Below are 19928 nucleotides of genomic sequence, written 5' to 3' on the forward strand. Positions count from 1 at the left end.
GGGTGTCCTTAGCAATTCCCATTTAAATTACGTTCTTATGTCAAAATAGACAGGAAGGTACATATAACGCATCATCATTTAAGCTATAATCATCGAGCTGAGAGTAACACATTTTGGTTCTCGCTAAAAATACATTTCATTCGTATCCAACATCGGTCCAATTTGTTGGTGTCATCCAGTTGATATCCTTTTTTCTCGTAATCCAACAAGGTCATAATAATATTTCTGTCGTTTCAATCATTTGAATCATCACGCAAAGTCGAAAAAAAATCGTTATATATCTCCCCTTCTTCATGACAGACTGGTGAGTTTCTTGAACCAGTTCATTTTTCCACCAGAGTTGGGCTGCGGCGGCGGCGGCGCGCTGTACCGGTCATGTCGCATGCCACGGTCCCGCTCGTAGTCGCCACTACCGGAGCTGCTCTTCATGCCATCCCGGTCAGATCGGCGCGCCTCACGTTTTCTTTCGCGTAGGTCGTTGATCTCATCATCTGTCAGTCCCGGATACCGCGCTCGTCTGCGGGCTCTGCGGCGGAGGTCACGTCGGGCTTCCTCATCCGATGACATCGAGTGCGCATTGGTCTGATCGCCCGGACCGGGTGGCATGTCGAGCACAGTGGCCACAAGGGGCGGCGGCTCCGGAGGGTTGATGTGCTGTTGATCAACCCAAGACGAGATCTTATCCCTCCGTCCGCCGGACATCATCGGCGGCGGTTGCTCCCGGGCCATTTCCGGGGCCCTGGATCGTCGGCGATTCGATCTCTCCGGGTCGGCGTAAGGGTCCTCAGCGTAGAAATCCCGAGTAGCGCGATCATCCACGCGGGAGTGGCGCCGCGATCTGGGATTTTCCTGCATTTCTGCTTCCCTCTGCCGGCGCCTTTCACGGCGTTCCGCAGCTTTCGCTTCGGCCCGGGCTTCCGCCTCTCGGGCCTCCTGCTCTTCACGAGCGCGGCGCTCTTCGCGGGCAGCTCGACGTGCTCTCTTCTCTTCTTGGCGTCGTTGCTCCCGCTCTTCCTCTTCGCGAAGCTGTCTATCATGCATCTCTCGCTCCCGAGCGAGTTCTTTTCCCTTTCGTTTCGCGCGCCTCTCCTCTGCCTCACGCATTTCGTTCTCTCGAGCTTGGTCCAGAGAAGCTTGTTTTGCGGCACGTCGCGCCCTGCGTTCTGCTCTTCTAGCTTCCGCATCGTCTGCTTCCATGTCTGGCGCTTCCTCGGCTGGAGGAGCGTCGGTGACAAACCCATCGCCCTCGTTCTCCGGGCGGGCTGAGCGTTTATTTCTTTCTTCACGGCGCTGACGCCGAGCCTCGTCCCGTTCGGGGTCCGCCATGTGCTTTGCATCATCATCACGACGAGAGCGAGACTTATGACGTTCAGGAGGCTCCGCACGCGCAGTCCTGCGCAGCGAACCGATGAGACCCATCAATCCACCTGTCTCAGGTTTCTTAGGAGCGGTGTTTGAGCGTTTAAGGCGTTGCGGCTCCTTTGGTGGGGCTTCGACAAAAGCAATGTCATCTGGTCCAGAGAAGACATCAGGGCCTTGCTGCGCCTGGTCAGCATCGACCATAACAGCATCTTCCTGAAGTTCCTCGGGCCTCGACCGCGACTAGTAGATGGTTAGCAAATATTCGCCATAGAAAAATTACGTCAAGAGTCAGGCCTACTAACCTGCTTTCTTGACCGCTTCTCGGAGTGTCTGGACTCGCGCGAGCGTGTCTTTGGTGGATACCCTTCGGCATCCTCTCGATCTACCATGACCATGTCTTCGTCCTCCAATGCGTAAGGATCACGAGCACCTGCAACAAAATTGGCCATCAGCAAGGTTCAAAGAAGACATAAATACAAAGAACATACCACTTGATTTCGTTCGCGTTCCACGCGGCCTTTCTCGCTTGGTTCCGGATACTCCCATCATTCGCGCTACCTTATCGGGCATCTCCTGTCCGTCGTCTGGCGGGGGTGATGGAATGCCAGTATCATTCATATCGACGGACGGACCTCTAGAAGTATGTTTTGAGGCGGAATGTCCGTTTCGACGACTTGATTTGGTGCGTGAAGGCGGAGGGGGGGCTCCAAGGATGAATTTCGAGAAGGCCGTTCCTCGGTTGAGTTTGGCTTCTCGGCGCTTGTCCTTCTCAGATGCTGATGACTTTTCCATCTCGTGCTCAGGCTCCCGAGGTCTGGCGTGTCTATTCGATTTGGATCTTGAAACCCCCGGTGATTGTTCCCTTCTGTGCCTGGATTCCCGATGACCTGACTTCTTAGGCGGTGGAGCCCCAGCGCCCCAGAACGCCCAGGACGCGGCACCTGCCGTTCGCTCGACACGTGCACGCTCCTTTTTGGCCGATCTTTCAGGCGCAACTGGCTCGGGCGGTGGTGTCGGGGGTCCACCAGCATCATTCTCTGGGGGCGCGTCACCCGCGGTCACATCCGCAGGCGGCGCATCAGCAGAGGACATGATGCCTCTTGAAGTTGAGCTTTTCTTGCTCTTTTTCTTGGGCTTTTCGGGCTCGGGAGCGGGTGGTTCTGCGGGCTCTGGCTCCGGCTCCGCTTCCGGTTGGGGCTCATCTGCAGGAGCAGGCTCGGGCTCGGGCTCAGGGTCTGGCGCCGGCGCTGGATCGGGCTCCGGTTCAGGCTCAACAAGCTTACCCTTCTTCTTTTTCTTCTTGTCCGATTTGGAAACTGGAGCGGGAGCGGGAGCGGGCTCGGGCTCGGGCACCGGTTCTGGCTCTTGTGGGGGTTCTGGAGCCGGCTCAGGGATTGGTTCAGGTTCGGGCACCGGTTCGACAACCTTCCCTTTGTTTTTGTCCTTCTTCTTGGTTTTCTTCGACGAGACCGCGGGCTCAGGCTCAGCTGGTGGCGGGGGCTCCTGCTTGGGTTCTAGTTCCGGCTCGGGCTCAGGCTCTGGGACAGGGGGCGGTGGGTCTTCAAAGTCGTCGTCAAAGGCGTCAGGAAAGCTTCCAGGGACCGAGTCTCGTGCAACTCTCTGTTCTTCCACTGGCTCCGGTTCTGGTTCCGGATCTGGCTGAGGAGGTTCGGGAGGATCCACTGGGGGCGGGATGGCTTCTTTCGTCTTAGATTTCCCGGAGGCCTTGTCTTTTACTTTATCTTTCTTCGCCTGCTCAAGGGCTTTGATGCGCTCAGCGACGGACAGCTTGGCTGATGACTTGGACTTGGAGCTGACAACAGGTGTCTTCGTTGGCGGCGCGGCTGGCGGGGGTGGCTCTTCTACTATAGGCTCGTCAGGCGCGTCAGACGCCGCGGGTTCCCCAGGCTCGTCACCAACATCGAGGAGCAAATCAGCGTCCGCCGGGGCAGACTCGGGTTCCTTCGGTTCCTCGATCACCTTGGGCTTTTCCTCGGATTTTTTCTTCGTGGCCTTAGGTTTCCCTAAGGTCGCGGCTCCAAAAGCGGACCAGAATCCCTTGGTGGCTTTCGCGGGAGGTTCTTCTGCTTTCTTCTTTGAGGATTTAGGAGGGGGGTCATCCAGCATGGGCTCCTCGGGGACATCTTCGATCGCGAATGCATCGATATCGTGATCCAATCCTAGGGACGGCGGAGTTGGTGCAGGTGGTGGAGGGTCCTCGGCGATTTTGCTCTTCTTTGACTTTTTCTTGTCTTTTGAAGGGCCCCAGATTCCCCAGCTATCGTCTTCAACAGGCGGCTCTGGCTCTATGACCGGCTCTGGGATCACTTCCGGGATTGGTTCTGGCTCTGGTTCGGGTTCAGACTCCACCACAGGCTCTGGCTCTGGTTCCTCTGGTTCCACGGGCGCTGGGGGCGGAGGTGGAGGAATTAGGATATCTATACCTGGTATGGGAAGACCCTTCTTTTTCAGCGACTTCTCTCGCTTCTTCCGATCCTTTGAAGACAGCTTGTCCCAATTATTATAAAGAGGGTCATCGGGCAGTGCAGGGACCTCAGGTTCAGGTTCGGGCTCGGGCTCTGGTTCCGGCTCAGGCTCAGGCTCCACGATAGGTTCGGGCTCGGGCTCTGGGACAGGTTCAGGCTCGGGCTCAGGCTCAATCAGCTTGCCTTTCTTCTTCTTCTTGTCCTTCTTAGCTGGCGCACCCCATCCGGCCCAATCGTCTTCTTCTTTCTTCTGGACAACGGGCTCCGGTGGCGGTTCTGGGGCCGGCGGAGGCTCCTCTATCACCGGGTCCTCAAGAATTGCATTCTTCTTCTTCTTGTCCTTCTTTTTGATCGACGCGCCCCAGTCCCAGTCATTATCATCTGCAATTTCCGGCTCCGGGTTCTTTTTCGTATCAATGTCTGCCCAAATATCATCACTTTTAGGCTCTTCTACAACTGGCTCGGGCGCCAGTAGTTCATCTTTCCCCTTCTTTGCTTTTCGCTTTTCTTTTTTGGAGAGTCCCGCGATGTCCGCTGCTGGAGCAGGTTCGGGTTCGGGCACAGGCTCAGGCTCGAGGGGTGGGGTTGGCTCAGGTTCAGGTTCCTTGGGGGGTTCTTCTTCCAAAACGCCCTTCTTTTTCTTCTTCTTATCTTTCTTGCTAGTGACATTAAAACCACCCCAGCTATCATCATCGGCCTTTGGCTCGTCCGCAGGAGCGGCCGGCGGGGGGTCACTGGAGCCACCGAAATCGAATCCGACTGAGCCTTTCATAGGATCCTTGGAGCCGAGCGACCAGGGGTTGTTGTCTGCTTTCCCTTTCTCGTCTTTGACGCCATTCATGTCTCCCAAGGAATCCAATCCCCATTTATTTCCGCCTCCCCAACCTTTACCCCAGGTACCGAAATTGAAATCCGTTCCGGCAGACTTCCCACCCGTAGGGTCAAGGCTGAGGTCTAATTGCGGAGCCCCGTCACCCAAGCTGATGTCCTGGAACGAGTTTGCGGGAGGATCAACCCCTAACAAATCAGTCCCCTATAAAACGTTAGCTCAAGAATTGATATGCACGTTGCACGCTATCAAATACCTTGCCCTTCTTCTTCTTTTTCCCTGCAGTGGCGAACCCAGCCCATGAGTCATCATTGCCGTTAGGATCATCCGCCCAGCTGAGATTGTTGTTGTCTGCTGCCGCGGTCTCTGCTGCTATTCGTTCTTCCTCTTCCTTGGCTTTGCGTTCTTCTTCCTCTTTGGCCGCTTGTTCTTCCTCCTCCTTCCGCCTTAATTCCTCTTCCTCCTCCTTCTTTTGCTTCTTGGTCTTCTTCTTGGTGCTGGTAGTGTTCCAAGCATCCCAGTCGTCGTCTCCACCCTCATCACCACCGCCTCCGCCTCCACCATCTCCGCCATCGCCGTTCCCGTCGCCAGCATCACCTCCATCGGCTGGAGGATCCCCGCCGTTGGATCCCCCGTCCGCGCCCTCGTCTTTTTTGTCGCCGTCATCGTTTGGCGGGGGTGTAGCCTGTCGCTGCGGTGCCGGCTTGTTCTTCTTCTTGTTTTTCCCGCCCTTGTATTCTCGAATTCCGAGTGAACCATCAAAGTCGATGACACGGGACGAGGGTCTGGAATTGGCAGTTTGGGAATATTTGGGCGGCGCTGAATCGTGAACCACATCTTTTCGATGTGCAAGTGGCGAAAGCGTAGCGTATTCTGGCGGTAGGTCTCTGACAGCGTCGTCGTATGAAGGAGGAACGTCATCGTGACTTGGGTCTTCTAGCCTGTGAAAGTTCACTTCCGAAAGTAGGGCCGCCTTTTCGAGAGAACTTCGAAAGCTGTTCGCCTATATTAGATTGAGGTAGTCAGTTAGAGGTTCAAGTGTATTAATAACTCTGTGCGAAAGAAAACACACCTCATCTATACCCACAAGTCCTATTTCCAAGAACTCCTTCAGTATGTCCACACTCTTCCCAATCAGGCCACTTCCCTTGCATCGTGCCTGCTGCCCATGACGCACAGCTGCATCGCGCGCATGCGAGAAACCACCGAAAGCGGAAGTAAACACATCATTGCGAGCCATGCGCGGGGTTTCCATGGTTGCAAAAAACACAAAATGAAAAAGTATGCGCGGCTTGACAGAGGTCAGCGAGACAATAGCGTCAGGCGCATGGGTACTGAGGGGGCATCGGCCGCAGGCAATTGACATCAAACGAGTCGAGCGCGGAGGAGAGCCAGGTCGTGATTTTATTTAAATAACAAAATCAAGGGCGAGAAATCAATGGAATGAGGAGCTGTCGAGGGGTGAAGCAAGAAAGGAAAGGGCTGAAAAAAGAAAGGGCCTCCCTTTAGAACACCAGAAGCCGGAGGTCAGACGGAGTAAGACGTGACAATTATGAAATGTGAAGCACAACTTGCGATAAGAAACGAGGTAAAGAGAAGATCCGAAATTAAAGGTAAAGATACGAAATAGAAGAGTCGAACAAGGTGGAAAAAGTTGAAGAGAAATCCGAAAAATTGAAGGGAAAAGGTCAGTAGGAAGGCGTAGGGACAGGGAGAAAAGCGCAGTAGTTCATGACGAGGCGGTGGGCGAGATTGGAGAAAGGAGAGTAGTGAAGATCGTCCTACGAGTAAATTGGATTGGACGGTGAGGTATGCGATGGGCACCGGTTCAGAATGCGAACTAGTATGGCACGTACATGGGGAGAGTCAGCAGTTGCGCGGGAAAAAAAAAAAGGGGGAGCTCAAGAGGAAAAAAGCACGAGGGCTTGGACTTTTTTTTCTCTCTCTTACCTCGAAAGTAATCAATCGTCGGCAGTTTGATGTGATTCCCCCGAGAGACAAGAAGTAAAAACGGTGGCTGGTGGCTGGGGGTAAAAGAGCGACCAGCGAAGTCTAGCGGGAGTGGACAGCAACGAGCGCGGATCTCTGGGATTGGCGCAAGATCAACAAATTGTGTAGGGAAGAGAAGTCACGCAGGCACAAGCCAGTCACACACCCGGTCGCAGTGCCTGCAACGCTCCTATCGATAAAGATGGCCCCCCTCCTTCGGTGGAAATGGTGGGCAAGCCGGCTGAACCCTGACGGTAAGACGGTGGACTATGATGGTGATTTACCGTTGATTGTACTCGAAATCGGAGATCAACCTCGATTGCCTTTTCAGGAGAAACAAGTGAACAACAAGTGAACCGGAGATGTGTTTGTTGTCCCTCCAAGTGGGGGGAACGGATAAGAGGAAGAAACGATGGTTCCTTGGGTCAACACGAACAATAGAGACAATCGATAAGATCTCAGGCAACAAGGCACGAGATGGATCTCTACTCCCGGAGTCCCTGTCCACCGAGTACACCGTGCTGCACTAGGGAGTCAAGTTTGATCAGATAACCACCACAACAAACAACACTCTATTCTCGATCTCTACAATAGTTATCATGGCATGGAATCTTCTCAAGAAATACCCCCATCGGGCATCTAACGCCCATTTGTTATTCCTTTTTCTGTCGCCGTAAATCCAGCGAGAATCTCGGGTATAGGAAAATCCTATCCCAGCAGAGCGACTACTTTAGCCCCTCCTCCAGCGCCGTCTTTTCTTCACCGCATCGAAGGCAAAGACCTCGCTCGAGCCTATGAGAGCCGGCGCTTTAGCAGACGCCCCAACGTCCGTTCTCTAGTCAAGTCGGAAGTGGTAAGTACAGACAGACTTGTCCGACTCTTCCGTACGACTCCTCTTTTGGACGGTCCCGTCTATTTTTATTATCCTTTTGTTTTGATTTATTAGGCTTTTTTTTTCTTTTCTGGTTTTCGGTCGTGAGTTGTCCATCAGGCTGAACTTCTTCATTATTCTTCAGAGTTCAGTCTCCAGCTGCATCGTAATCCCCGCTGCGGAGCATATGCGGGCCAATTTTCCATCGACTCTGGCTCATGGTTACTCACTGATCATGTACCTAAGGAAACTTCTAGATCCAGGATATGTCACTGAGGCTATACCGCATGTTTCATCTCGAGCATTGCATATGCCCGACCCAGAGAATTCTGGACCCGAATGGGAACCGGTCAACGAGGCCCAGCAGAAGACAAGACCCAACCAAGTCCAAGATGATGACGAGTTGAGCCAAAAGAAGCAATGTTACTTGAGCACCAATCCACATCCCTCGCAGCTCTGGAGGCTACACTCCCAAATGACTCATGGGGCACCGAGAGTCGAGACTGCCGTAATGTCCGAAAGTCCTCCGTATACCCACATTTCTCATGTACGCCGGAGTACTACGCATGTATGTCGTTCAAACTAGTTACCGTAGCTCTTCCTGCCCAACGTCAACATACTGTACGTGCCTGCATTATTGCTCGGGAAGAGTAGTGCAAGTGAAACGACGGACATCGACACCGTCACTAGCCTGCATCATGGGTCGCGGACTCGGTGACACGACATGGGGATCTTGGTTGGAGTTGGTCTGACAAAGTCTGTTCATTTGACCATCGTCCTTTTTTGTGTTTTGAGACAGATCGGTGTGAAGATGAAGCTATGACCTCGCGTTGACAGTCAGGCTCCTTGATATGTCAAAAGGTTGAAGTGCCTGAACTCAAGAGCCAGAAGAGGAAATTCAACATGACGGACCAGTCGTTACTCGTCCCACAGATACAGATTGGGCCCCTCATTGCCTTGTACTAACAGGCTCCTGCAAGCCCATGGCTTATCTGGGCGCTCAGGCGCCATGCTACTTTGAGTACTCCATCTATGGAAGAGACACTGCATTCTACACCCAAAAATTACGAGATAAGATAGCAAATTAACCGATTGATTTGATTTTCAGCAATATGGCTAGAGAGTACAATTCGTAGACTAAGACAACGTGGGAACAGACAAATAACATGCGCGCACAATTAACAGAGGCCTATCGTGGTAGGATACGCGATCACGCGCACCTCCCCAAAGTTCTTCCTTACCATGAGCATGACCGAGAATTTGGATCACTGAGCGCGCATACCATTGTCTCCATTCATTCAGTTGGTGTTGGCCCATCACCATAGACTTCCTTGCATTCGCGATGGTAGCGTTCCTGGTCAGCCTTGCGGAGCTGGACATATTTCTGTTGATTTGATGTTAGCATTGCAGGAGTTTACTTCGTCAGTTCCAAGATGAATGGGAGCTGGAAAACATACTTCTTTCTCGGAAGATGTCAGGTTCTTCCATTCTTCCCCGATTTTACGGGCTCTATCGGGAGAGGTCATGTGATTGAAATCGCCCGACTTGTTTCTTTCCATCGAGTAGAAGAGGAACTGAGGTCTGACTGGCTTGACCAACCGCTCATCGCGAATAAGGGCGACATGGTGATCCCTCAGCTTGGCAAGCCTCCGCCGGGCACTGTTGGCATCCCGAATTTGCGTGGGGGTGTGCGACTGGACCCATTTCTTGTAGTTGGCCAGTTCTTCCTCCCGCTTGGATTGGGCGATAGCCAAATAGCGCTGCAGTCAATTGTGAGCATTGAAGCGTTGCATCAAAAACTTGCTGGTGGGAAACATTATACGCACCTCTTTCTCTTCCGAGGTGAGGTTCTTCGCAAGCTCGATAGCCCGGCGGAACACCTCAGTTGGACCTTTGGCCGTCTTCATGGCCTCGGGTACCAAATCGGCCACCGCGACGTTCCAGTAGACCCCCCTGGATACCTTGGGTGGGGACAGCCCAGTTGCCTTGAGCTCCTGGAGCCGCTTTCTGTGCGCCCGGTGGCTCTTCATTTGCTCTTGCTTTTCTGTCAGCACCTTCCTTGGCTTCTGAGAGGTCCTTTTTAGCGGAGTCTTTTTCTCCGAAGCATCTTTGGTGGCTTTCTTCGCCCTCGGTGTTTTCGTCGTCTTCTCTTTGGTTGTAGCTTTAGCTTGACTGGCGGTCGCGTATGTGTTGACAAGCTGGCGCGAGAGGACAGAAGGAACAGCTCCGGCGATAGGCTTCAGGGAACCGCGATGCGTCGCAAGGCACACGCGGCGGACATGAGGCTGGGAGATGGCCACACGGAAGGGACGAGCGACGGCATTGAGGTAGACGCCGCGAAGGGCACCGCCTCCACCTCGAGCGACGTTCAGAGGCATGGCGATGTTATGCGACGATAGGCGACGACAGGATAGTGGGAATAACAGTAAATCAGGAGGGAGGTGTAGCCAACCAAGACGAAGAAAGCGACTGCAGGGGCTTGACCGCAGGGGAGCTTTCTTAGACGCAAGCGGGAGGAAGCTGGCTGGGCGCGTCGTTTTGGGGTAACCCCAATGAGGAAGGGACGCACCACGTGACATCATTGCTATGGCCTGACGGCCTGACGTCGCGGTCCTCACGTGATAATCGAGGACTTGCGCGGGAGTTTGCGTCAGGCTGGGATTTATCCTAGCGCGGTTGCGTCTGAAGAATCCCTCCACCCTGCTAAGGACCGCCCGTTGCCACCATCTATCCCAACTTCGACCAGGAGCGGCTTTGCTTTCCCCGAGCTTTGCATCTAATGGAAGGGTAATACTTTGCTTTTACTACTATCTTCCCCGCAATTTCGTCGGGTGCTTCGAGTTCCAGTAATACTCACTCATCGCTGGCCTGCAACAATGGCTCGCCACGGGGATACTCGCTCACCATCACCTGTAGGCAGCACATATTCTTCATCCAGACGCAGTCGCAGAGATGATCGTCATGAGAGGAGTAGACGAGATGATGGCAGAAGTTACCGAAGATCTCGCAGTCCCGAGGTAAGTCGTCCGTGGCGGTCAATGCAAGCATGCGATAAACCTAGACCTCGTCCGGGAACTAATCACCTGTGGCCCTTGCAGAGACGATATCGTGAACGCGAACGCGAACGCGACCGTGATCGTGATTCATTCCGCAGACGTGACCGCTCGATAGATAGACGCGATGATCACCGTGACGAAGACAGTTATCGACCCAGTCGCAGAGATCGTTCCCGTGACCGACGTCGATCGAGAGACCGAGATGATGATCGGGATTACCGTCGCAGAAGCCGCGATAGGGATTATCGAAGCAGGCGAGATGACTCCCGCGATAGGGCTCGGAGACGGACAGACGATTCTGCTGATTTGAAACACAAGTCTAGACGGGATGACAGCCGAGACCGGGGAAAGGACTCGGCCCCGCGATCTCGCGAGGTATGTGTTCAACCAATCCCCAGAAAAGACGGTAAGGTATTAACCGACATACAGACGTCGAAACCTTCCACACCAGTCTCTGCCGCTCCGACGGACGAGCAAAAACGCGCCGAACGGCTAGCGAAATTGGAAGCATGGAAACAGAAACAGGCTGCTGAGAAGGAACGAAAACAGCAGGAAGCTGCCGCCGCCGGTGGCCCTAGGAACATCTTGGAAGAAATCGATCGAAAGTCAGGCCTATCGCCAGCTGTCGACTCCCCTCAATCCCCCGTACCTGCTCCCACCGGGTATGCCGGAAAGTTCGACCCCAAGGCTATTGCGAAGAATGCCGCTGCTCCAACTCAAGCTGCGCCGGCTGTGTTGGGGACTGATATCTCTGTTCCGGTTACGGCTAAGACATCCACTACCACCACTACCACTACTACCACCACTACCACCACTGCCATCACTGCCACCACCTCTAAGGTGTCTGCTAACAAACCTACTGCCTCTTCAAGTGCATCTTCTTGTAAGTTCTACTATCTGGTCATCTATCCTCCATCGACATTGGCTAATCGTTTATCTATAGCTGCCCTAAAAGCCAAGGGCAATGTAGGTGGATTTGGTTTGGTCAACAAGCAAGCCACAGATACCGACAAGTCCTCCGCAACGAAGAAGAAGACCCTCGGATTTGGTGAAGAAGAATCGACGCGACGAAAGCTCGAAAAGCTGCCTACGCCTCCATTAGATGACACCAAAGAGGCTGATAAACCAGTCGAAGCGGGCGCGGAAGAAGACGACGATGTCGACATGCAGGACGGGGGCACCGAAGAGGAAAATGCCGCGGCGGCACGAGCAGCTGCCGAAAGGCGAGAAGAACGCCTGCAGAACGAAGCGTTCAAGTCACAAACACCAGCAGACGAGAATCAAACTAACGGTGACGTGCAATCTAATGATTTATCTTCCAATCAGCAGCAAGAATCCGATAAAATGGATGTTGATGCGGAAGAGGTGGAAGAAGAAGAAGAGGTCGATCCCTTGGATGCTTTCATGTCGGAGCTGGCGGAGTCCGCTCCTCCCAAGAAGACCTCGGGTGCCAAGTTTTCCAAAGCGAAGCCAGAGCAGCCGGAAGCTATGTTTGGTGATGAGCACGATGTAGATATGACTGCCGTGGGTGACGGTGATGCGGACGACTTCTTAGCCATTGCCAACAAGGCGAAAAAGAAGAAGGACATCCCGACAGTCGATCACAAGAAAGCGGAATATGAGTCTTTCCGAAAGAAATTTTACACCGAGCCCAGCGATCTGGCGCAGATGTCCGAAGAGGAGGTCGCTAATTTGCGGTTGGAATTTGACGGGATCAAGGTTCGCGGAGTGGATGTTCCAAAGCCAGTGCAGAAGTGGTCTCAGTGTGGTTTAGGAGTGCAGACTCTAGACGTGATTGATCGACTGGGCTACGATAGTCCTACGTCGATTCAGGGACAAGCCATCCCAGCAATCATGTCCGGGCGTGATGTGATCGGTGTAGCCAAGACGGGATCTGGTAAAACAGTCGCCTTCTTGATCCCCATGTTCCGACATATCAAAGACCAGCGGCCGCTGGATAACATGGAAGGACCTATTGGGCTGATCATGACGCCGACCCGTGAACTGGCAACCCAGATCCACAAGGACTGCAAGCCGTTTTTGAAGGCCTTGAATCTCCGGGCTGTGTGCGCTTATGGTGGAGCCCCCATCAAAGACCAGATTGCTGACCTCAAGCGTGGTGCGGAGATCATTGTTTGCACCCCGGGACGGATGATTGACTTGCTTGCGGCCAATTCTGGGCGAGTCACAAATCTGCGCCGCGTGACCTATGTTGTCTTGGATGAAGCCGATCGCATGTTCGACATGGGCTTTGAACCCCAGGTCATGAAAATCATGGCCAACATTCGACCGGATCGACAGACAGTTCTCTTTTCGGCCACTTTCCCGCGGAACATGGAGGCACTTGCCCGCAAGTCCTTGAACAAACCTGTGGAGATCGTGGTCGGCGGCAAGAGTGTCGTTGCGCCTGAGATCACACAAATCGTGGAGGTTCGTAGTGAAGACAAGAAGTTTATTCGTCTGCTCGAACTGCTGGGCAATTTGTATTCCGACGAGGCTAACGAAGACTCCCGTGCCCTGATTTTTGTTGACCGTCAAGAAGGAGCCGACAACCTTCTTCGTGAGTTGATGCGCAAGGGTTACCCATGCATGTCCATTCACGGTGGAAAGGACCAAATTGACCGCGATTCCACGATTGAAGATTTCAAGGCCGGTATATTCCCCGTTCTGGTTGCCACCTCCGTTGCCGCTCGTGGTCTGGATGTCAAGCAGCTCAAGCTCGTTGTGAACTACGATGCGCCGAACCATCTCGAAGATTATGTTCACCGCGCAGGACGAACTGGGCGAGCTGGGAATACTGGAACTGCAGTGACGTTCCTGACTGAAGATCAGGAGCGGTATTCGGTCGATATCGCTAAGGCGTTGAAACAAAGTGGCCAGCAAGTGCCCGAGCCCGTGCAGAAGCTGGTTGATTCGTTCTTGGAGAAAGTGCGCGCGGGCAAAGAGAAGGCCAGCGCGTCTGGGTTCGGTGGAAAAGGACTGGAGCGGCTAGATCAGGAACGAGATGCCGCTCGGATGCGAGAACGCCGCACTTACAAGACCGGCGAAGAGGGCGAAGAGGAAGAGGAGAAGGACGAGAAGAAGAATGAGCAGGCCGAAGAGAAGTTCAACAAGATGATATCCGGGTCTCAAAACGCCCCTGCGGCGCCGACTCCCGGCGTTCCCAAGGGCATTGATCTCGATGGCAAGATCACTGTGCACAGGACCGAGAAGGATCCTGCCAGCACATCGAAGAACCCATTGGACAAGGTGGGCTCGGCGGTTGCAGATATCCATGCACGTCTCAGTCGTGCCGGTGTTATGAGATCTGGCGTGCCTATTGACAACCGCGGCCCTGACGCCGGAGCTTTCCATGCTACTTTGGAAATCAACGACTTTCCACGTAAGTTCCTTTGCCCCCCTCCCCCTACTTCTCCACCCACCTCTCCTTTTGGCTCCGAACAACTGCTAATGACATGGTTTCCGAAACAGAGAAAGCACGATGGGCCGTTACCAACCGTACGAACGTGGCCAAGATCCTCGAAGCTACCGGAACGTCCATCACCACCAAGGGCAGTTTCTACGGGACTGGCAAAGAGCCAGGCCCCGGCGAGAACCCCAAGCTGTATATTCTTGTTGAAGGCGAAACCGAGCTCTCCGTCACGAATGCCATGCGGGAGCTTATGCGGCTGCTCAAGGAAGGAACCATTGCCGCTGCGGATAGCGACGCGCGGGCCCCCGTGGGAGGACGGTATAACGTGGTCTAAAGGTGCTCTTCTCGCCTCACATATAATTGTATCATACTTTACTATACCAAAGTCTCGTTGTCTTTTTTCGTGCCACGGCGGGGTCTGGGGAGACGCAGGGAGATGGCAATGGAATGAAATAAATGGTTATGTCCCAAGCGCTAGATTGCTCAAGGTTATTGACATTGGCCAAGCTCTGTCCTAATGCTGAAATTCGCTATAATCAACCGTAGACTCCTAGATACCAGCTCCATTGGATACAAGAAAACGAGAGCAGAAGAACCTCAACCAGAAAACGCAGTAGAAAAAAACAGATCTTCCCCAACCAAGTACATATGTAGACAACTGAAATAGTATACGCAGATCACTCCCAGCGTCTCGTATTCGCCGCGTCGTCCGCATCCCTCGCTGCTCTCTCGTCGTGACTAACCTCATTCAAGGTCTGCGTCTGTGTCTGAGCCTTCTGCGCCGCCAATTTCGATCCTAGTTTACCCTTTCCGACTGGAGTCGAGGACTCTGCGCGTTTCTGTTTGAACCCCGATACGAGTCAGCACCTGTTTTATCCCAACCAACCAACCAACCAACCAAGTAATAGAGCCCAAAGCAAAAGAATATATAAACAGAAAAGGAAAGAACTGGCTTACCTGCGCCGCCAAAGCTGCATTAGTACGAGCATCGGAGTTCTGACCACCGGCGTCGTCGGCATCCCCTAAGGTCCTCCCCGGGGAGCCGAAATTGGATTTGGAGTTTGCGGGGAGCGGGGCGCGCGGGCCGGCGGGTTTCTTCCCTCCAGGAGCACCCGCAGAAGGGGGAGGGGGATTGGAGCCCAGGACGCGACCGGGACGGGAGAAGGGTTCGGGTTCGTTTTTTGAGCGGGAGCAGATGTTTCCCATTTTCTTTCTTTTTTTTTTTTTTTGTTTCTTTTGTTGTATGTTGTTTTGGTTTGCGACCCTGAAGAGGGTGGAGGTGTTGAGTTGGAGATCTCCTGCCGTAGAGGGACGGGGGTTTGCCGGAGTGGAGACGAGAGAGGGAGAGGCGGAGGAAGGTGTAATTAGGGTTAAATCAGGGAGTTTGATTAGTGATCTTCCATGAAGAATTGACGGAATTGGAGGATGTGATATCACGTCGAGAGAGAGATGGGATGTAGATAATCGAAGGTAACCACATTCCGGCGAAGGAATGACGATCTGGAGAAAAGGCGGTGGGAGCCGCACGTGGTCTTCCGATCGGGACTAGTCTGCTTTGAGAGGGAGGTAACTATAGAACGTGCTGAGTGCAACCAGACGTGCAGAGGGACCGGGGAGGGAGCTCTCTGGTGTTACCAGTAGAGGCAGGGAATAGGGATACATCATGGTGGAGATATTGCATGGGAAATGAGTCGGACGATCAGCGTTACTGAACTTACTGAACTTACTATGGAGCACTTAGGACTAGTCAGGGATACTACTGTCTAAGGTACCCCTCGGCGGGGCCTGATGATGCAGACCAAACATGGATGACGCCAGAACGATCCGTCTGCACTGGATGTAAGATGTTGGATATACATTGTAGGTGTATTCTGGATAGTACTACTAGAAGAACACTGTGTGCCTGAAGAAAAAGCGTGACAACCTGAGGCCCCTCATTGGCGCCAGGCCGCGGACCCACGCTAACCCGCAAGGTCCTCAGGCTTTCACTCCAAAGGTCCTCATCATTTTGCGCGCTCTCTGCTTCCCCGTCGTCACCACCACCAACTGCCATCTTACCGTCTGCCAGGAAATCAACCTCGCCCAACTCGCGCAATTTCATTATACCGGCCTCATGCTCCCAAGGTCCTCCGCCGCCGTTCCTCATGCCCCGTCCCATCGGTCCTTTTCTCTTCCAGGCGATCTCTGCGCACGCACTGCCCGTTGGCCCTGATTGACGCTCTTCGCCGCTTTTTCTTTTTGCTTTTTTATTTTTCCTCTTTTTCGGGGCTGCTTTCGCTTTTTTTTTTGGGCTGTTCTCATTGGTATCCTTTGTTCCTGTCGGTCAGAACTCGCGTGGCAAGCACCTTCACACTAACGCCGCTGGTCAGGAAGGGGAAAAAAAAAGACGGGACGTTTCATTGCGTGTGCACCCCCCCCCCCCAGATCTCCTAGACTGCTCCCCGCCCTGCTATTCTTCCTTCTCCTTTTCCCCCCGTTGCCTGGTCTCCGCTGCACGGTGTTCTCTCCGTATCTGCTGTTGTTCCTACTGCTGAAGCGAGCCCCTAAAGTGATCTTCTTCCTTCGGGTATCAGGGGAAGAACAGCCCCCCTCGTCGGAAGTTTAATCGGTCGTTGGTCGAGGCTTTGATACATCACACGAGCAATGGCTTCTCACACAAAACAGGACGATTTCTGTCTCGAATGCCATTGGGAGGCCTTCCATTTGGACGGGAAAGATTCGGAAGACCCGCAGGAGACGACTTCTGCGGCTGCCACTGCCACTGTTACTGCCACTACTGCTCACCCGTCGTCGCAATGGGATTGTCCTGGTGAGGAGCACAACGCCTCGCTGGCTCCCTGCGATGTCGATGAAACTTGCTGCGACGAGGACCATTGTTCCGACGATTGCGGTTCCGTCTGCGATGGTTTCGTCGACTGCGACGATTCCACCGCGTGCTCTGCGGCGCATTGCAATGACAATTGTGATGACAATGACTGCCAAAATCCCGACCCGGCCTGCTTCGAGGACCATTGTTTTGGGCACGAGGACAGCCATGTCCATGGCACGGACCACAGCCTCGAGTCACTACTAGGGTTGGGAGCCCCTCTCGCCCTAGAGTCCGATGATTTGCTTTGCTCGGCTTCCCTCAACCATTCCTCCGAGGAACTATCTAAAGCTGCCGGCAACTCCGTGTCGGGGTTCATGGGCCCAACCTCCTCTGCAGAGCACTTCATTCCTCTCTTCTCCACGGCGATGCCTCACTGTCACCCTCAAAACACGCCCCATTTCCACTGTCATGACTTTCCCAAAGAGGTTCACGACAACTTGATGAATCCGTCCTATCCTTTACCCAACGCAGTGAACCCGGCCGAAGTCTTCCACGTGCTGGGCATGTGTCCGGACCTGTCGGCCTGCCAGAACTTTCATGTCCATGACGATCAAACCCTTCACCAACAACCTACATCGGAACCCTCCAACCCGAATCCAAACCCGACCCATGACTCGAACCCTGACCCAAACTCATTTGCCTGTTTCCACATCCCTCACTTCGATGCCAATGATCTCATGAAAAGTCCGGCGCAGCTGAATGGCAGCGCGCCGAGGGGGCCATGTCGCTCACATCACCGATGCCGGTCTCATGCTCATGCTCACACCCACCATCACCCATACGCTCACTACTCGCCCTTTTCCCGCCATTCCCGATCTAGCATCAGCTCGCAACTGCTGTCCAGCCCTGGAGAGTCGCCGCCTCCGCTGGAGGGGGGCTCCTCGGTCATTACGAGTCCAGATTTCAGTCCTACGGACCGCGACCTGCACGTGTGCAAATGGGTTTCGAGCTCGAACGGTATCAGGACCACATGCGGAGCGACCTTTTCCGACTGTTGCGCTCTGCAAGAACATTTGATCTGTCGGCACATGGCCACGGTGGATGGAGCCAAGGGGACTGGGTATTATTGTTGTTGGGAGGGATGCCACCGGCCGGACGAGCCGTTCTCGCAGAAATCCAAGCTGCAGGGCCACTTTTTGACACACAGTAATTGTAAGTTGCTTGTATTGTCCGCGTGAGATGGGAACTGACGGTTGGTAGATAAAAACTTCCGATGCTCTGTCTGCGGCAAGTTCTTTGCGCGTCAGGCGACGTTGGAACGACACGAGCGCAGTCACCGCGGCGAGAAGCCGTATAATTGCTCACAGTGTGGCAAGTCGTTTACTGACAGCAGCGAGCTGAGTAAGTGGCATTACCGCATTACCAGATTGTACGGACAGAGCTGACCGGAGCAGAAACGCATTCGCGGACACATACGGGCGAGAAGCCATTCAAATGCACGTATCCGGGGTGCAATTTCCAGACCGGCGACGTAAGTCCACCTTCTGGTTTAATGAGGGGGGGAAATGCTAACAACAGGACCAGTCTTCGAATATGTCCAGTCACCGATTAAGTATGTATCTAACAAAACACATAAAAGCAGAGAGAAACTAACGAGCACAGCCCACGGCGAACGACGACACAAATGTATATACCCCGGATGTACGAAGAGCTTCACGCGACCTGGTCAGGACCCTTTTCTTCCCTTGGCGGATATAACCCTCTGCTAACCAGAACAGACCAACTAAAACGACACATGCGGTCCACCCACAAAGACGAGACCTCCCTAATGTCCCCGCTCACAGATACATTCGACCTACCCTTTCCGGCGGTGGCATAACGGCGTTCGGGAACAATCGGCGTTGATTGGCGACGGAATGTGAACTACGAAGTATAAGTTATTTACCTTGCACGAGAGGGGGTGGGAAATGTTACGATACCTAGGGTTTGGATTTTGATTCTGCATATGGATATGAATGACGAGTTTGAATGACGATTGTCATGTCTGTATAGTACACACGTATACCTACATACATACGTGCCGGATTTTCTGGATAGCTTAATTACTTTCTGTTTTTGATTTATGCGTAGCACCTCCAGGATGTTGTCGTATCTTTGGCGATGTTGCTCGGTATTGCGATACTTTGCTTATCTAGGTTATCGTGCATTTGGCCTCTTGTCTCATATACTCCCGCCATTTCTCGGATATCATCCGCCTAAATTTGGAAAGCCTGGCGACTTTGAGAGTAATGATGTCGCCTCAACATCGAACTGCGACACATACACCTTATGGCTGCACCCTCAACGTGACTTGAAAACACTGGGGGTTGGAGCTTCTGCTAAGGTCTACGAAGTTGACGACCAGACTGTTCTCAAGACTTCTTGGCTATTTGAACGACCTGGGAGTAGTGCCCCTGACAGCGATCGATGGCACTACGCCTCAGACACCCTGATCAGCGCGGATGCACTCACCCCAATCTAGGTTCCGTTGGAAGCCCCTCGGCACCTCGCACATTTAACTCGGCGATTATGGGAACTTCCCATGTGCTTTTCCGGCCAGGGTTGGGGATGGTTCTCAGGACAGGAACCCGGCACTCGTCTAACTTCTCTGCATCCGCAGGCATATATAGTCGTCGTAACTCTCGTTTCACACATGGCAAGCGAGTTGTTTAATTAGTGTTGTTGTTGTGTAGCGTGACGAGGTATTCCTGAAGCAAATCACGAGCTTCAACTGTTTTTGATGTTTAGAATTTGTGGCCTTAAAAAAAAGGGCACGAAATGATGGTTTTTACCAATTCGGGCGAGCTTGAAAGCCCTTTTATATCCCATCACTAGGCAAAGGTTGGATGTATAGGGCCTAGAGTACTTTCCATCCTTAGCTGGACACGCACGCAGTTTGTTGTCAAACAGGAGGAATTCCAGCGGGAAACCCTGCCATCGGGGGCTGTTTACGGGGCCTAAGCGGTAGCCATACCCTTTTTTTTGGTTTTTTTTTTTTTTTTATCATTGGCCATAGACCCGACAATAAAGGACCCGTCAGTGGTCCCCTGCGCGTGAGATATGAGAAGAAGCGGG

The 19928-nt window shown here is 53.3% G+C and overlaps 6 protein-coding genes across 6 annotated transcripts; 2 read left to right on the forward strand and 4 right to left on the reverse strand.

The window, feature by feature from the left end:
* Positions 1-291: 291 nt before the first annotated feature.
* Positions 292-5932, reverse strand: KD926_006645 (uncharacterized protein; the record flags this gene model as incomplete). Its single annotated transcript, XM_053099646.1, has 5 exons — positions 292-1602; positions 1665-1792; positions 1851-4881; positions 4934-5680; positions 5750-5932. The coding sequence occupies 5 exons, from the start codon at positions 5930-5932 to the stop codon at positions 292-294; spliced, it is 5400 nt and encodes a 1799-aa protein (XP_052956552.1).
* Positions 5933-8831: 2899 nt separating this feature from the next.
* Positions 8832-9915, reverse strand: KD926_006646 (HMG-box domain-containing protein; the record flags this gene model as incomplete). The annotated part of the gene is made up of 3 exons (XM_053099647.1): positions 8832-8921; positions 8995-9297; positions 9364-9915. 3 exons carry the CDS (start codon positions 9913-9915, stop codon positions 8832-8834), a joined length of 945 nt encoding a protein of 314 aa, XP_052956553.1.
* Positions 9916-10489: 574 nt separating this feature from the next.
* On the forward strand, positions 10490-14339 carry KD926_006647 (DEAD/DEAH box RNA helicase; the record flags this gene model as incomplete). Its single annotated transcript, XM_053099648.1, has 5 exons — positions 10490-10554; positions 10599-10968; positions 11023-11476; positions 11537-13975; positions 14065-14339. 5 exons carry the CDS (start codon positions 10490-10492, stop codon positions 14337-14339), a joined length of 3603 nt encoding a protein of 1200 aa, XP_052956554.1.
* A 343-nt stretch (positions 14340-14682) lies between these two features.
* On the reverse strand, positions 14683-15211 carry KD926_006648 (uncharacterized protein; the record flags this gene model as incomplete). The annotated part of the gene is made up of 2 exons (XM_053099649.1): positions 14683-14844; positions 14963-15211. The coding sequence occupies 2 exons, from the start codon at positions 15209-15211 to the stop codon at positions 14683-14685; spliced, it is 411 nt and encodes a 136-aa protein (XP_052956555.1).
* Positions 15212-15748: 537 nt separating this feature from the next.
* On the reverse strand, positions 15749-16163 carry KD926_006649 (uncharacterized protein; the record flags this gene model as incomplete). Its single annotated transcript, XM_053099650.1, has 2 exons — positions 15749-15838; positions 15900-16163. The coding sequence occupies 2 exons, from the start codon at positions 16161-16163 to the stop codon at positions 15749-15751; spliced, it is 354 nt and encodes a 117-aa protein (XP_052956556.1).
* Positions 16164-16648: 485 nt separating this feature from the next.
* Positions 16649-19335, forward strand: KD926_006650 (C2H2-type zinc finger protein; the record flags this gene model as incomplete). The annotated part of the gene is made up of 5 exons (XM_053099651.1): positions 16649-18026; positions 18075-18215; positions 18269-18345; positions 18399-18426; positions 19010-19335. The coding sequence occupies 5 exons, from the start codon at positions 16649-16651 to the stop codon at positions 19333-19335; spliced, it is 1950 nt and encodes a 649-aa protein (XP_052956557.1).
* Positions 19336-19928: the final 593 nt, after the last annotated feature.

The sequence above is a fragment of the Aspergillus affinis genome (assembly GCF_023601865.1).
Source record: "Aspergillus affinis strain CMG 70 chromosome Unknown NODE_36_length_285616_cov_85_140891, whole genome shotgun sequence".
Lineage (NCBI taxonomy): Eukaryota > Fungi > Ascomycota > Eurotiomycetes > Eurotiales > Aspergillaceae > Aspergillus > Aspergillus affinis.